The following is a 17,352-nucleotide window of genomic DNA, read 5'->3' as shown; positions in this document are numbered from 1 at the left end:
ATATATATATACATATATATATATATATATATATATATATATATATATACCGTATATATATATATATATATATATATATACACACTGTAAATTTATATATCATACTCTGCATAAATGAGTACACCGTAGCAGATTTGTCAGAAAACCATTAGTTTCCTTTCAGAATCATCATCTCTATGGGATACCATCTTGCAAACAAGATTTTTTATTTTGGACACTTGAAAAATTAAAATCGTACATTAATTCAATACCATGTTACAAAAATAAGTACACCCCAATCAATTTTTAAAGTAAAACTAAAGTTTAGACTACAAAATTCTAATAAACAAGAACTCAACCACAGTTAAGTCTAATTGTTCATTTAACAGCTGTCCAGCAGGCAGTTGACTATAAAGAGATGTTACTTTACAAAGAAAATCCTTTCCAATTGTCAGAAATGGTACCACATGGAATGGAAATGTCACAAGACCTGAGAAAGAAATGAACTTCTTAACAAAAAATTTTAATACTACAAAAACATCAGCAAAGCTTTACTTATCAATCAGAATTCTGTAGTGAAACTAATACAAAAATTTAACAAAGATGAACTGTAACCCTCTCACAGAGACATCCATGACCATGGAAGTTAACACCTAAAATGGAGCATCATTTTCTAAGAAATGTTAAAGAAAATCAACATACAAGTTAACTTCCCTTAGCTATAAATGACATCGGGGGAAGTTTTCCTGTGATACAATATTGCATACACTGTAGAGGAATGGCATACATGAGTGCTATCCACGCAGGAAGCCTCTCCTAAAGCTCATGCATAAAAAGTGAGCCTACAGGTTGCCAGGACCCATGCTTTAAAATATGAATATTTCAGGGACCTGTACTCTGGAGTGATGGGACTAAAATGAATATTTTTCAAACAGATGACTTCAAAACTGAATGCTGTCTCAAAGGAGAGGAGTACAAAGAAAAATGTATTGGTGTCTTTGATGACACATGTCAGTGGCAGTGTCCTTATGTAGCGCTGCATGAGTGCTATTGGTGTCGGGGAGCTACTCTTCATTGATGGTATCATTAATTCACAGATGTACTCATCTATATTGAAAGTGAATGTGCTACCATTACTCCATGCCCTAGGTAGATGTGCACATTTTCAACATGATAATAATCCAAAACACACATATAGGGTCCATTTGCATTTCTGAAGAACAGGTTGAAAATTATTCAGCGGCCAAGTATGTCTGCTGGTCTGAACCCAATGAGAACACCTATGGACAAGTTTATCATCACTCTACATCCAGCAACCAGGCTCTAAAAGTGGTCATTCTTTAAGAATGGAAAAAGATAGATATTGCAATATGTCTCCAATTATGGAGGTCATATAAAATACTAGATGCAGTTGTTTTTTGATGTGGGGTGTAGTCATTTTTACATCAACTAATTTGAGCAAAACTGAAGATTTTGTAATGAAAATGTCATTATTAACCTTACTTTAATGGATGGGTTTAAACATGTTTTAAGAAATTCAGTCTTGTCAAAATTTTGGAAATTGTTCTCATGTTAAATGAGATATTGTTTAAAATCTTAATTTTCAAAGGGTGTGTACTCATTTATGCTAAGCACTGTATATATAAAATAAACACTTCTATGTCTTTAAGGCAAAACTTACTGTTCTGTGCTCCTGTGTTTAGTGTTAGTACAGGGACATAGTGTTGGTTAAATTAACCATTCATATCAAAGTCTACACACACACATATACAGTAAAAGTGGTACACTCAAATTGACATATTAGTTATGGTTATTACTTTACAAGTCTTAAATCAAATCGAATAATGGAAACAAAGAAATTCCTGAGAGAAGAGAATACCCCTGTTAAATCCATAAAATATATGTGAAAAGAAGTTAGGGGTTAATTGTTATTGGATTTATATCAAATACTGGTTTTCTAATTTGTAGAATGTGATGACCCAGAAATGAGAATTTGAGGCCAGCAAATTGGGTATTACAAAGCTGTATTTGCCACATGAGACAATGAAAACGACATAAGAGAACCGATTTTTTGTTTTAGATGTAACAAATGCAGCTTTAAAAAAAGAAAATATGCAATTAGAATAATACTGCAAAGAGTGTTAGTAATGCCTTCACTACTCTACTGAATTATTGTTTCTTCTTAATAACTATTTTAAAGCCATTGCAACTTCTCTGAATCAATTCAAACTGTCTGAGCTGATGAAGTACATCGGAGATTACATTGCAGAATCTCGTTATGGTCCCCGTGCAAAATACTCTACGCTAAAAGTGTAAGTAATACCATAGTTAAACTTCGAACATTTAAAAAAATATATTCTTAGATACTGTAATTGCTTCTATATCAGTGAAGGTCCAGACACGAAGACACCAGACGATCACTCATATAAATACAAGTTTTGGGTAGTCGACTTCTGTCTGAGTGAATGTACAGTGCAGAGTATGTATTCCATAAAAAGTCATAGGGTCCAATTCATCAAGACACAATCGCACTGTGCCAATCTTGCTGAAATAGATGGCGCCAAATTCATTAAGAGGATCATGCCACTTAATGAATTCAGTGCCTTCTTCTAAGTGGCGAGTGCCTCTTTATACTGTGCCAGAAATACTACTCCAGTCAGGGACAGGACTAGCTTTTCTTGTTTAGAGGGTGCTGGGCGTTTTTAATTAAAGGGGTTGTCCACTAATAGGACAACCCCTTATTGACCTAAATGTTTGGAGCAGATAAAATTAAAAAAGCTTATGCTCACCTCCTGTGCGGACGCCGTTTCAGCGGTGTCACACTCATTGTCCAGGGGCTCTTGTGCGGTTGCATGGTGTGTGATGCCTCGCGTCCAATCAGCACTGTCCATGCCTTCGAATGAATAGAGCATGAAAAGGAAACCAGGGCTGAAGCTGCTCCCTGACTTTCTCTTCATTTTCAATTCGTCCAAAGGTGGAAACAGTTACACCAACGCTGATTGGGCGCCGGGCACCATGTGTCATAGAAATATTAATGTAATGAAAGCAAACTCTGGAACTGCAGAGGAATTGAGGCATTATTATTATAATCAATATGTCTCTAAAACTTAAGCCTTTCTTAGGAATCTTGCATATATATCTGAATACTAAAAGTATAAGTATATAGAAGAATTGTGTGAGTATTTGGGAAATTGACTCCTTAGGCCAAGTCTATGAATAAGCAAATACCATCTCATTATTTTCAAACAACGGACTTCATTAAAGGGATTTTCTTAACATTGCTGTTCAGTAGCGTACTACTCTCTAGTTTCCAGGCTTCCTCTTTGACAGGGGCGGAGCGCTCATGCTTAACCGACAGTTTGAATGAGTGGCATGATTGTGGCTCTGGCCCAAACTGTGCACTTTCTAATGCTGCTTTGGGCATTTGGATAGCCTAGTCTTTGCAGCATTGGAGAAGCACATGAACAATGAAAGCAATGGTCTAGGCTAAACGCTACACTGCTTTCCATGGAGATGGGTCAGCGCTGATAGACAGCAGTGGTGGCATGTAACCAAAACAACAGGCAGCAAACAGAAAAAAAATGCCTCCATTCTTAAGAACTTAGAGGATTTTTGTAACAAAAAAGTTTACTCATTTAAGATGCTGAAATAATACTTTTAATACAATTACTAGTTACATCAATAACATTTTCCATGTTTAGTACTTAGAATTGAATACTGTGCTCTTTAAAGGGTTACCTAATCTTCAAAAAATTGATGGCCTCTCATTAGAATAGGCCATCAATCTTAAACCAGTTGGAGTCTGACTATCGGAACTCTTGCCTATCTTCTGTTTGAAGGGGCTATCAATGCTCTTTAATGTTTTCATTGGGTTGAAAGCTTTAGAGAAAATTTCCTGGGCCTTGCTTTTGTTGGTGGTGGTGCAAGATATTTTATTGTTGTCCCGTTCCCCTGAATGGGACTTTACTGTAATACTTAGCATGTTTGCTACGATAAGGGCTTTGGTCATAAAGACTTTGAATTAGCCCATTAAACAATAATACTTGTTAATACTGTTGTTTCCTTTGAACATTTTCATAAATATTCTCCAAAACTGTTTGAAGTAATATTGAATTTTATGAGAGGGGGCAGTTGTATTTGGGTAAGTTAAAAGCTCATTTATGCTAAATGGATTAGAGCAACCACAGAATTGTCATGTTATTATGCACAATCTCTTTTTGTGATTCAGAATACCAATCACAAGCGTCAAGTTTGAAGATTTAGAAATTATGATGCCAACAAACATTAAAATCGTAATAACATATGGAGAAAAGACGTAAGTATGATATTTTTTAACATTCTATATAGATTCGGGAAAATTCAATATAAAAGGTTGTCTAGGTTAGAAATCTAATTTTCATATATAATTTTAGGAAATTTTGTTGACAGATGCATCAGAGGACCTGTTCTGAAATGCCTTACAGAGAAAATTTACATGGACACTGCGGTGTCATTGGCGAGAAAATAAACAATGCACTAGGTTTCCAAACAAATTACAGCTGATAATTGGGGTTCCAAACAAGGGGCTGTGTTTAGTCATCTGATTGTCAAGGCACACTCCTAACTGATATGGGTAGTTCAAAGTAGTAATCCTTTCAAATAAAAGAAAAAGTGAGGTATTCAATTAAAACAAGATAATGAGTGGGCAATATCATTTATATCTATAGACTGTAAAGGTTCAGTTAACATGTTGCATACTCTTGAAACATTCCAAATATATTTCCTTATTTTAATGATGACAAGCAATAACCAAAGGCCCACTTAAAGTCCTAGTCTCCAAGAAAATGACTGGTGTTTCTCTTGATTCTTACATTTTCTTTTTTGTCACTCCCTATTCAAAAAGCCTTTAAGCAGCTTGGTAAATTATAGGTTGACATCAATTCTTGACAAAAAAACAAAAGATAGTCAGCTCACCTGAATATCGGCTATTCCACACCTGTTCCTGCACGGAAAAGTTGAGCACTCAGTCCACAGAAAAATCGATGAATCCAGCAGGAATGTAGTAAAATCAATAAATTTATTTCTTCATTTTTTTTAAAAAAAAGGAAAGGGTTGTATCCTATGGTACACTACTTGTAAATAAGTATAATTTCCTACAGCATTATGCACACATGGCAGCGTTCTTCCGACTCATCGATTTTTCTGTGGACATCAATTCTTGGTCCTAACACTTTGGATTCCCTTAAGTGAATATATCTTTATTTCTATTATCACAATCTTCAATATGGTAGGGCAAAAAAACACAACACACTATAACAACACACAACCCAAAATGATAGTTTGACTAAAAGGAGGTCCAATTGTGAAAAAATACAGTTAAATTAAACTTTGATTAATGAAGTATTTAAAACATCAATAAAAATTCAAGCTATGGAACCAAAAGTAGTGCGCAGACACTGAAAATTACATTTGGAAATGTCAGTATTGTCTGAGCACAATATATATATATATATATATATATATATATATATATATATATATTATAACAAAAGTTGGTTCCACACATTAATGGCAGACAAAGCAGCTTCATAAATCAAAAAAGTGCAAGTGCATACCTAGAATTTTTATTGTTGTTTTAAATACTTGATGCTGCCTGTTTTTTATTTTATCTAAGCCAGATATTAGTGGGGTTTCATAATTCCCGCATTCTTTTTTGCACCATAAGAACATCCGGCCTTCTGCTTCCTTTCTTGTTGGTATTCACCTGTGAATAATCTTTCACAATTATTTTCTCCCTTTTCACTGATATTTTGTTGTACTGTCTGTCAAAAAACTGACAACTAAAATAGGCAACCCTGAACAGATTTGACACAAGTTACTCAGCTTAACAGCTTTGAAAACCACTCACCTAATTCACCATTTCATGCCGATTCACAAATTTGACCTTCCATGCACACCCTTGAGATGCATCCAAGACTATCTGATTGTCTCTGGAGTGAGTTTATGGAAGAGGTGTCAGTAAGTTGGTTGAGAACTATAGACAAAGATAACAATAAAATGGGATTCCAAAAGGATTTTCCAGTAATAGATTTATGTTCAGGATGTCAGGCAGTTGCATAATGTAAAAGTATGAACTAAAGTTGGCCATACACATAAGATGGCTGTCAGCTTAAGGATGCTTTGGCCTATCGTTGGGTCAACAGCCATCTCAGCCAGCTCTTCCATACACTGGAGCGCTGTGTTGGCTGACAAGTCGGACAGCATCTTATCACTGGGAGAACAATGTGATCATCAGTTCAAAATTGGACATATCCAGGCTCGGACTGGCCCACAGGGTAACAGGGGAATCCCCCGGAGGGCCCCCAACCCCACTGTATGGGCAGTACTTGGCATAATTCACTTGATTCACTCCGTACAGAAAAAAACTGCATCTTATCATTCATTACCCATGCTACCCAGTTTATTATTATATAGAGTTATAGGTAATCAAAAACGAATAAAAGAGAGAAAATAGCATATGGACGGCACTGCCCCAACTAAATCCATAATCTTCAGGAAAGCCGGTACTAGAAAGCTATATCATGTCAGCAACAGCCATGGCAAAAAAGATATCGGGTGCAAAACCATGAAATAACATATGTGTCCCAGGTAGCAAAAGAAAAAAGCAGGATGCACTCACCAATCTTCAAAGTAGCAAATTTTATTGAGTCTTCACAATTAAAACTTCATGGCCGGGGGAGAAGAAAAGGAGCTCATGCGAGCAGGGGAGACGACGGCCGTTTCGGGCGGTCCTTGCGCTTCAACGGGTCTGCATGAGTGAGGGCAGAGTGGTGGATGGGATATGGTGGCCAATAAGCCCACCCCCAACATGAACCCGCCCACACACCTACAACCTCACTCATGTCAAGAAATACAAACTAAAAACATGCACTTGGGTGACATCCGAGTGCAGCCTGAATAAAAACAAGATAAGTTATATACTATTAATCCACATAAATTATGTTTAGGGAAAGAAGAAAAGTTTTTTTTACAAAAAACAGCAGCGATATAAACAATTGTGAGATATCCTACAGTCAGTATTTTAAGCATTATGCAAAAAAGATTTTTTTTTTTTTTTTATGCAAAAAAGATTTTTTCATATAAATATATGCAACACAATAACTCACTCTTTAAAATAAATAATAAAGAGCCTTCACAGAAAAATGGACATATCTATTCTATCATTAAATCCTAATGGAACCACAGCGTTGGTTCGCATAATCCATTTGGCTTCCTGCCTCAGAAGGAGATTGTCCCAATTACCTCCCCGGGCCGGAGCATTCACTCGTTCAATCCCTGCAAATGTAAGTACAGCGGCGTTACCCTCATGTACATCTTTGATATGTGAAATCAGCCTAGGGACACCTTTCCCGGTAATTATCGACCTGCAATGTTCTCGAAATCTAATATATAGGGAACGAATAGTTTTCCCTATATAAAACAACTTGCAGGGACAAAAAATAACATAGACAACGTGATCGGTTTTGCAGGTTATAAAATCTTTTACACAATGATCTATGCCTCCCATATGCAGTACCCGCTCCGTGTTATGCTGACTACAAAATGAACAATGTCCACATTTAACATTTCCCTTGGGGATACTGGAATTTAGCCAATTCTTATTATTGTTAGGAACAATTCTGTTTCTGACTAATTTATCTCTCAGACGTATACTGCGTTTATTAGCGATTAAGGGACCTTTTGTGGCGATATCAGCTATGTCTTTATCGCGCTCCAACAAGTGCCAATTTTTCCTGATAGAGGAACGAATATGACTGTCCATTGTGCTAAAACGGAAACAAAAAAAACAAAAAAAAAAATTCACACTGGTTGTGAGCATAAGCAATTCTGTCTGTTGCCCTGTTAGCAGTATTCTTACACCATTTACAGACGAAATAACACTGCATGCAAAGTTCCCATTGGAAGTTCCTCCAGCTGCCCCTTCTCAGAAGTAAGTCATGATAACTTTTAGCTATCATGCCTTTCCCAGTGTATTACCCATATCACTCAGTTTCACAGAACATCATGTATGATATTTTAGACAAAATATGAAACCTTGAAAAATCTTAAACATGTTATGAGACTATGAGACGACTTAATATTGAGCAAAATAAAGAACTGAGAAAAAATATTAACCCTTCTATATCAGCCACAATAGTGCAGAAGAACTGATTCACTATAGCCCATAGAGAAAACAGAGTACTCAGTCCAGAATTTGTAAAAAGTCCATATTACTTTATTCCATCAATAATTTATATCAAACAAATATAACACAAATTTACATACAAAACGGTTAGGTCAGTCACAGGTATACTGGCAAAGTAGTATCAAAACATAAAGTGCCTAATGCTCATAGTCATTATGGGAAGCATCACCCATCAGCACATATCTTAGCTGACATCAAATTTACTGCACAGTTGCGGCATAGTAGTATGTAACAGTAGTTACAATAGTTATCAGGGGAGCTTACCCATCTAGTTATCAAGAGCCGGACCCATGTCTCGCTGCCACCGACGCGCGTTTTGCTGCTCTTTTTCAAGGTGCGGTCAAAAGCATGCAAGGTAAATGTGAAGTAGAGCACAGAGCACCGCTACTGTCCAGCAAACCCACTCTCCTATTAGTAGGATAACTGCCCCAGAAATTAGCCGGTCAGTCAGAATGATCTTTCTTTTAATGTTTCTTCATACAAATATTCATGGCTGAGCAACAAATCAAACCACCTAGAAATAAAATTGATTCCTGAGTGTAATGGGTGGCAAGGGCATTGCTCATCAGTGACATCACCTCCCCTGATGTTAGTGACCCCGCTACAGCAGAGGCAGCCATAATAAAAGGTAAATCTGTCACAGTTTTCAAACAAAAACTACAGAATATCAAACAAAAATAATAGTAAAAAAAAATACACAATTGAATAGATCTGTTTAACAAATTCAGAATCAGATTTTTTTTTCAAAAAATTTATTTAGTATAATAATTTCTAGATAATCTGGCAGATAGAAACTTATTATATAATAGTTGGTTATATAGTTGATCAGAAAGTTTGTATTTTGTTTTTGTAGGATAAAGAAGAACAAACTAAAAAAGACAGAAAACAGTTACCTCTTCTTGAAAATAGACATATTAACAACTCTGCATGTAATTGTAGATAAGGGGAAAATTGGCTATTACATGCAGGATTGTGAAATCTATCTAAGAGATTATGAAACCGATATGTAAGTATCAAACAAGAAAACTGTCATAAACATTTGTTTTATTGGCCTGCAGCACCTGTTTTTAACTTCATCATAATGAGACAGCCAAGTTTGGTACTTCAAGAGTTTTTTAACCACTTCATCCAGGAGTTTGCTGGCAAATGTTAGCCTGGGGGAAAGCACACAACAGTGGCCCATGAGTCTCAGCCCATCAGTATTATATTTACCTGCTTCATAAATTAGAGGTAACAAGACTTTGAAAAGACAAAAATTGGTTGTGTTATTATTACCTTATCACTAGTTATCTGTATTTGGTGTAAGGCTAGAGTCACAAGGCAGTTTATAGTTTGTCTGATGAGAAAAAAAGGTCAAATTTTGCTAATCAGAGTTTGATCAGAGTGAGATCTGGTTTTCTCAGAGGAGTAGAGAAAAAAATTGTTTTTACACCTTCTGCATTATGTCAATCCATGATTTTTTGATGGACCCATAGACTAGACTGGCGGACTGCCATCTGATTCCCAGAGGCAAATCGTCCATGCAGAAATTCTTTTGTTGTACCACTCAGTCCAAGGAAAAAAAATCAGAAGTGCGCAGCCTCATAGAATAACAAAGGTACAAGTGCTACCATGGAAAGCTCTCGTCTGATTTAAATAGTTGTGGATGCAAACATCCATTACACATATGAATAAAAAACAAACACATACCTCACTTTCTTTTCCCCCGAAGTTTTGCTCCAGTCTCCAATGCACTGACATTCTGTACAGAATAAGCTATGTAGTGATTCATGTCTGCTGTTTCACATGCTGATTGGTGGAAAAAGGATTTGGCGACCCCCCCACCCACTGACTTCGGGAAGCGGGCAGTGGTGCAAAGGCATGGGCCACCTTTTTCAGCTACTTGGATGTCTCAGTCTGGACTGTAACAGCCAGAGAGTCGGATGTGGCCTGCGGGCCATAGTTTTCCCAAGCTCTGGTATATACTATACTATGAGTGCAGACATTAGATATTATATTAGCCTAATTTTATACTGTATTTAATATTGGATGTCTATACACATCCAGTGTATGGAATATTATGTTACTGGTATATCAAATACTATGATACAAACATCAGATGTTATACAGTATATAGACTGTAATATATACATACAATAATGTATATCTATAATATAACGCTGGGAGCGTCACTCTGTCCGAAGCCTTTATAGACTGCGCAGGCGCAAGCGCCGGCGCAGTCTGGCCCCCACAGAGTGACGCTCCCAGGAGATCGCGGTATGCGTAAGCACTGAACGCATACCGCGATCTCCACCGGAGAGTCAGGGACCGTGGACGCGCCAGGAGGGAGGGTAAGTATATTCACCTGTCCTCCGTTCCAGCGCTGCGTGCAGCTCCATCTCCCGGCTCCTCTGCTGTGACAGAGTCCAGTCACAGGCAGAGGAGCCGGAGTGTGTGTTCAAGAAAATGGCGCCGGAAAGCGCGAACTGCGCAGGCGTCGATTCCTACTGCCGGAATCGGCGCCTGCGCAGTCCGCGCTTTCCGGCGCCATTTTCTTGAAGACACACTCCGGCTCCACTGCAGGTGTGTCTTCAAGAAAATGGCGCTGGAGAGCGCGGACTGCGCAGGCGCCGATTCCTGCTGCCGGAATCGGCGCCTGCGCAGTCCGCGCTTTCCGGCGCCATTTTCTTGAAGACACACCTGCAGTGGAGCCGGACGATAGGTGAGTATGGTATTTTTTTTTTTCATATGGCAGCAGCATACGGGGGCATATAATACAATAGTGGTGCAGGATGGGAGCAGGATGGAAGCAGCACATGACAGAACGGGCGCAGGATGGCAGCAGCGCATGACAGAACGGGGGCGCAGGATGGGAGCAGCACATGACAGAACGGGCGCAGGATGGCAGCAGCACATAACAGAACGGGCGCAGGATGGCAGCAGCACATGACAGAACGGGCGCAGGATGGCAGCAGCACATGACAGAACGGGCGCAGGATGGCAGCAGCACATGACAGAACGGGCGCAGGATGGCAGCAGCGCATGACAGAATGGGCGCAGGATGGCAGCAGCGCATGACATAACGGGCGCAGGATGGCAGCAGGATGGGAGCAGCACATGACAGAACGGGGGCGCAGGATGGCAGCAGCGCATGACAGAACGGGCGAAGGATGGCAGCAGCGCATGACAGAACGGGCGCAGGATGGCAGCAGCGCATGACATAACGGGCGCAGGATGGCAGCAGGATGGGAGCAGCACATGACAGAACGGGCGCAGGATGGCAGCAGCGCATGACAGAACGGGGGCGCAGGATGGGAGCAGCACATGACAGAACGAGCGCAGGATGGCAGCAGGATGGGAGCAGCACATGACAGAATGGGCGCAGGATGGCAGCAGCGCATGACAGAACGGGCGCAGGATGGCAGCAGCACATGACAGAACGGGCGCAGGATGGCAGAAGCACATGATGGAGACCATGTACCAATATAAATGCTCGCCACCCGGGCGAAGAACGGGTTCAATAGCTAGTACTGTATAACATCTGATGACTATAGTCACAGTACGTTATATAACAGAACTGTATCCTGTATACAATATATTATGCAGACAGATCCTGCATCAGCAACCAGACATCACATTGTATAGATAGGAGTATATATATGTAATTTGTGATGTCCTGTAGTCGGAGCAGGATCAGCCCTGTGCAGGGGTCTGAATAGTCAGGTCTGCAGTGTCTCTGTCTGGGGTGCGATGGGATTTGAACATTCATACACAACTGGATCCATTGACTTCACACTGTCAGAGTCCTTAACGTGCATGAAGGGTCAAACTACTATATAATATATAAAGCTGAATGTGTGTGTGTGTGTGTGTGTATGTGTGTATGTCCGAGATTGGCATCTGCACCGTCGCAGCTACAGCCACAAAATTTTGCACAGTCACACATCTGGACCCCGAGAGCATCATAGGCTATGCTGTGAGGCGAAATTTTAATCCCCGGCTTTCCAATTCACCAACCAATTTTTCCCCTATCTACATAATGGGGAAAAAAAGGGAAAGGAAAAGTGTTGGAGGCAAATTGACAGCTGCCAGATGTGAACAAGGGGGACTTAAAGAATGAGAGCAATGACGCCAAAGAGTATATACTGTACAGTTGCTAAGGTGGGGCCCCGAAATGGGATACTTACCACACACAGGGATATGAACACATAAAATGCGCCACACACTACCACGTGCTTGAACACATATACCACCCTCAGCACACATTTCACCACACATACACCAACCTTGCCACATAAAAATCAAAACACAAAAGTCACCGCTCAAAACTCGCCACGCGCAAAATGTGCCACATGTAAAACTAGGCTCACGCAAAACTTGCCACACGTGCAAAACTCACCTCATGGAAAACTCACCACACGCAAAACTTGCACCAGCAGAAAAATTGCCACATGCACAAAAATTGCAACACATGCAAAAGTTGCCTCACACAAAACTTGCACATACTCAAAATGCACCACACACAAAACTCGCCATGCGCAAAACTTGCTGCACACAACTTGCTACACTAACCTGTCACATGCAACTCGACACACAAAAAGTTGCTACACGCATGTCACCACACAAAACTCATCTCACAAAAGTCACTACATGCATGTCGCCACACGCAACTCAACACACACAACTTGACACATGAAACTCGCCCTAAAACACACACAAGTCTGGTATTATCCTTCAAAAATAAAAATCTGATTAATAAGCAGACAAACTAGAAGAGCAACAAATGTACCATATAGGAAATATGTCAGCTGTCAGTCACATGACCTGTCTATTATGTGTATGTGTGAGCTAATATATACTGCGAGGGGGGAGGGCTTCCTGTTGGCTGGGGATTTATCAGGCTGCCAATTTAGCTTACAAATACTGAGGTAAAAATACTGACCAAATAACGTGTGAACGAGGTCTAATACAGGAGGAGATGACATACAGGTACATACTATATACAGGGGAGATGACACACAGGTATATACTATATATAGGAGCAGATGACACACAGGTATATACTATATACAAGAGGAGATGACTTACAGGTATATACTATATACAGGAGGAGATGACATACAGGTATCTACTATATACAGTATAGGAGGAGATGACATACAGGTATATACTATATACAGGAGGAGATGACACACATATATACTATATACAGGAGGAGATGACATACAGGTGTATACTATATAAAAGAGGAGATCACACATAGGTATATAGAGGAGGAGATGACATACAGCAGCTATATACTATACACAGGGGAGATGACTTACAGGTATATACTATATACAGGAGGAAATGACACATGTATATACTATATACAGGAGGAGATGACATACAAGTATATACTATATAAAAGAGGATATGGCACATAGGTATATAGAGGAGGAGATGACATACAGCAGGTATATACTATATGCAGGGGAGATTACATACAGGTATATACTATATATAGGAGGAGATGACATACAGGTATATACTATATACAGGAGATGACATACAGGTGTATACTATATATAAGGGAGATGACAAACATGTATATACTGAGGGGAAAATGAGAGGTGTGAGGTGAAAATGAGAGGTGTGAGGTGAAAATGAGAGGTGTGAGGTGGAAATGAAAAAGTGTGAGTGCAAAATGAGAGGAGTGAGGGAAAATAGTGACATGATTGGAAAATGACAGATGTGCGGTCGAAATGACAAGTGTTAGGGGGGAATGAGAGGAGTGAGGGGGAATGAGAGGAGTGAGGGGGAAATAAGAGGAGTGAGGGGGAAAATGAGTGGTGTGAGGGAGAAAATGAGAGATGTGAGGGGAAACTGAAAGATGTGAGGGGGAAAATGAGAGGTGTGATGGGTAAATAAGAGAAGTGATCCTAAGCAGACATGCCACAGATAAGATTTAGTATCCGGATAATTAACTTGTCAGGAGGTGAGCAGCCTCCTGCCAGCTCCTTACTCTACAAAAAGCATAAATTGTCTGCCTCCACTATCTGGAATCCAGACTTAGGCCCCTTTCACACATCAGTTTTTTGCCGTCAGTCACAATCCGTTGGCTCGATGGATCGACGGATCAGTGGCAGAATGTGAAAAACTGAGGCGACGGATTGTTTTTTTGATGGATCGGACTGATGGGGCTGGCTTATTGGATCCAAAAAAAGCAGAGCATGCTCAGTCACCGTATTCCATCATTTGATGGATCTGGCGCCCATAGGCTTCCATTCTAGCAAACGACGGATGGCGACGGATCCGACGCTGTCAGTTTTTTTTTGACGGAGACAAAAAACTTTACTTTATCCATTGTCTCCAGCCGCCGGACAAAAATTTTCGTCGGATCCAGCGAACGACGGATGAAACGTGAGGCCATCCGTCGCTATCTGTCGCTAATACAAGTCTATGAGAAAAAAATGGATCCGGTGGCATCAGTCGCCGGATCCATTTTATTCAAAATATGATGCATTGCGACGGATATAAAAAAACTGGACCTTACAAGGATGAAACAATCTTTGGCCTCCCGTACTTCTAAGCGTCTGAAGCCTCTCTACTGCAGGCAGAAGATCGTGCCTGCTAGTGTCTGCTGTGCTGTGATGAGCTGTCCAGGCCAATACATGTACACAGTTATAGATACATTGTCCTCCGCGTTCTCTAAAGCAGTAGATGGCTAGGCCACCCTCAACAGCTGCTTGGAGTCTGACCCGGGGGTGGGGGGCATGTGCCCCTCTGTCCCCCAGCCCATCCCGGACCCCATCAAATGATCGCTTCTTTTTATTGGCTTGAAACCAGCTGTCAGTAATATTTGCTGACAGTAAAATTTAAGTGCTTAGATACACAGGTTGTGATCTCAGAGTTTAGATAAAATTGCTCACAGCAGTAAGTTCCAAACAGATACATATTACACTGCAGGTCTCCTCAAAGTGGAAAATTCGTCACTGCTCACATAACTTTTATAGAACTCAAATAGTGGGTGGTCTGTAGTATTCATCACATAGGAAACACTGAGACTGCTGTATATGAATCACAGCATCACATAGGATAAACTGAGACTACTCTATATGCTTCACATAGGAGACTCCAAAATTTCTGAATATACATCAAATAGGAGACACCGAGACTGCTGTCTAAACATAATAGTAAACCACGAGCACGACAGACCTCAGCATTATATAATCATATATATAATAAAATATGCAAGGTGACAAAACTAACTATATGCTGAGCCCCAAAAGGGGAACTGTAACGAGACTAGTCGCTATACATCATAACCAAGAGAAATGGTCCGCAAGGACCAAGGAAAAATGACCAAAAAGTCAATATACATAGATATAGAAAATCTTTATTCGTATTAAGACAATAAAATGTGAAACAACAAAGAAACAGGTGGGAGAGAGTACTGCATGGTGTGCACATCTGCCTCACCGATGCGTGAACCACCACAGGCACCCGGCACCAGGGAAGGGGAGCATCTGCATATAAATATAAACCAGCAACAGCAAGGGAGCTGGAGACTACCGCAGCCACAAATGGCTCATGTATGTAATAATGCCAAGCAGTGCTTAAGATAGACAGAGAGTGTAATGTGATCCCTTGCTGTTGCTGGTTTATATTTATATGCAGATGCTCCCCTTCCCTGGTGCCGGTGGTGGTTCACGCATCGGTGAGGCAGATGTGCACACCATGCGGTACTCTCTCCCACCTGTTTCTTTGTTGTTTCACATTTTATTGTCTTAATACTAATAAAGATTTTCTATATCTATGTATATTGACTTTTTGGTCATTTTTCCTTGGTCCTTGCGGACCATTTCTCTTGGTTATGTGTATACATAATGTAGGAGACACTGAAACTGCTGTGTATACATAATGTAGGAGACACTGAAACTGCTGTATATACATCACATCGGAGACACCAATACTGCTGTACACATCACATGGAGCCTGTTGTGTGAATATTACATAGGAGACAACGAGACCTCTGTATACATCACATAGGAAACACCAAGATTGCTGTATACACATGACATAGGCGTGTACTACGGAGGACATAGAATGAACTTCAATCCAATATTGCGGCCAGCATGCAGCCAGTGGGTAAGGAAAGGGTGAATCAAACACCCGAAAACTCCGCCCATATGACTGAAAACTGGTCCCGCCAAATTCAGGTGACAGAGTACCTTTAAAGGGCTGACAGTTGGCAAAACGGGACGGGCGGCCAAAGCACTGTGGTCCCTGGAAATCTGCCCAGCAGCAGGAGGAATTGACATCCTGGCATAAAACATCCTCAAATGTTAGAAAATTTTCAAGCAACACAGTTTTTATAACAGATTTCATTAAAGAGTTTAAGTTTTCATGACAGATTTGGCCAGAACCACCAAAATGGCAGAGTTGAGGAGTACCTGAGGCACGCCGGTTGTGGCAACAGCCGACCCACAACTTCATTAGTAGTTGCCTCTCTTTGCCTGCAGTAACATATCTGGCAAGGCACTTACAAGTATTAAGATGAACCTAATTCAATAGAAGGCATGTGCCTCTTAACAAATTAGGCAAGTCTTATTCCTGTGTAACCCTCATTAAGACTGGAGCATGAAATGCCAGCCTTAATAAATCAGAACCTATGTGGTAAAGTGATGGAGTCCATCAAAACTACAACATGGCTCATAAAAATCACCCCTCGTGTGGCTATGTCAGCAGAATGAAAACATTTGTGTCTCTTAGAAAACAGGTCCGGAATAAAGAAGTGAAAAATAAAAAAAATCATTCACAGTGGGTAGGGGTTAATGACACTCTATTTTTGTTATCTACCTCTGCATTTTAAATATTCATACACATATGAGAGCTTTTTTTTTTTTTTTTCAGGATAAGTTGCATTTTAAAATGGAACTATTTTGTAGTACACAACATATGTATATTTTGCAATTCTGTCAATGTTTGGGTTATGTTATTACAGAGTTTACAATATTTTTAACAGTTTATGTTTTTATACTTTTGCACCGGACCCTGACTGCCATGACAAATTATTGGAAACTCATTTGACACCACTCAGTCTCATTCTTTCTAACCACTAAGAAGCAACAGCCATCATTTCATCATAAAAGGGAATTTGTCACAAGGTTTTTGCTACTCCATCTTAG

General features: G+C 40.0%; 1 protein-coding gene across 1 annotated transcript in view; it reads left to right on the top strand.

Annotated features, from left to right (window-relative positions):
- LOC138667606 (uncharacterized) overlaps window positions 1-17,352 on the top strand; it is a 116,252-nt gene that overhangs the window by 23,065 nt on the left and 75,835 nt on the right. Inside the window, exons 3-5 of the mRNA XM_069755744.1 lie at window positions 2,180-2,291; window positions 4,208-4,294; window positions 9,057-9,209. Of these exons, the coding sequence (XP_069611845.1) occupies window positions 2,180-2,291; window positions 4,208-4,294; window positions 9,057-9,209 (352 nt within the window). The remainder of the gene's footprint in view (window positions 1-2,179; window positions 2,292-4,207; window positions 4,295-9,056; window positions 9,210-17,352) is intronic.

The sequence above is a fragment of the Ranitomeya imitator genome, chromosome 2 (assembly GCF_032444005.1).
Source record: "Ranitomeya imitator isolate aRanImi1 chromosome 2, aRanImi1.pri, whole genome shotgun sequence".
NCBI classification, from domain to species: domain Eukaryota; kingdom Metazoa; phylum Chordata; class Amphibia; order Anura; family Dendrobatidae; genus Ranitomeya; species Ranitomeya imitator.
Note: the sequence above shows the minus strand (reverse complement) of the source record. Positions and strands in the feature narration are given on the sequence as shown.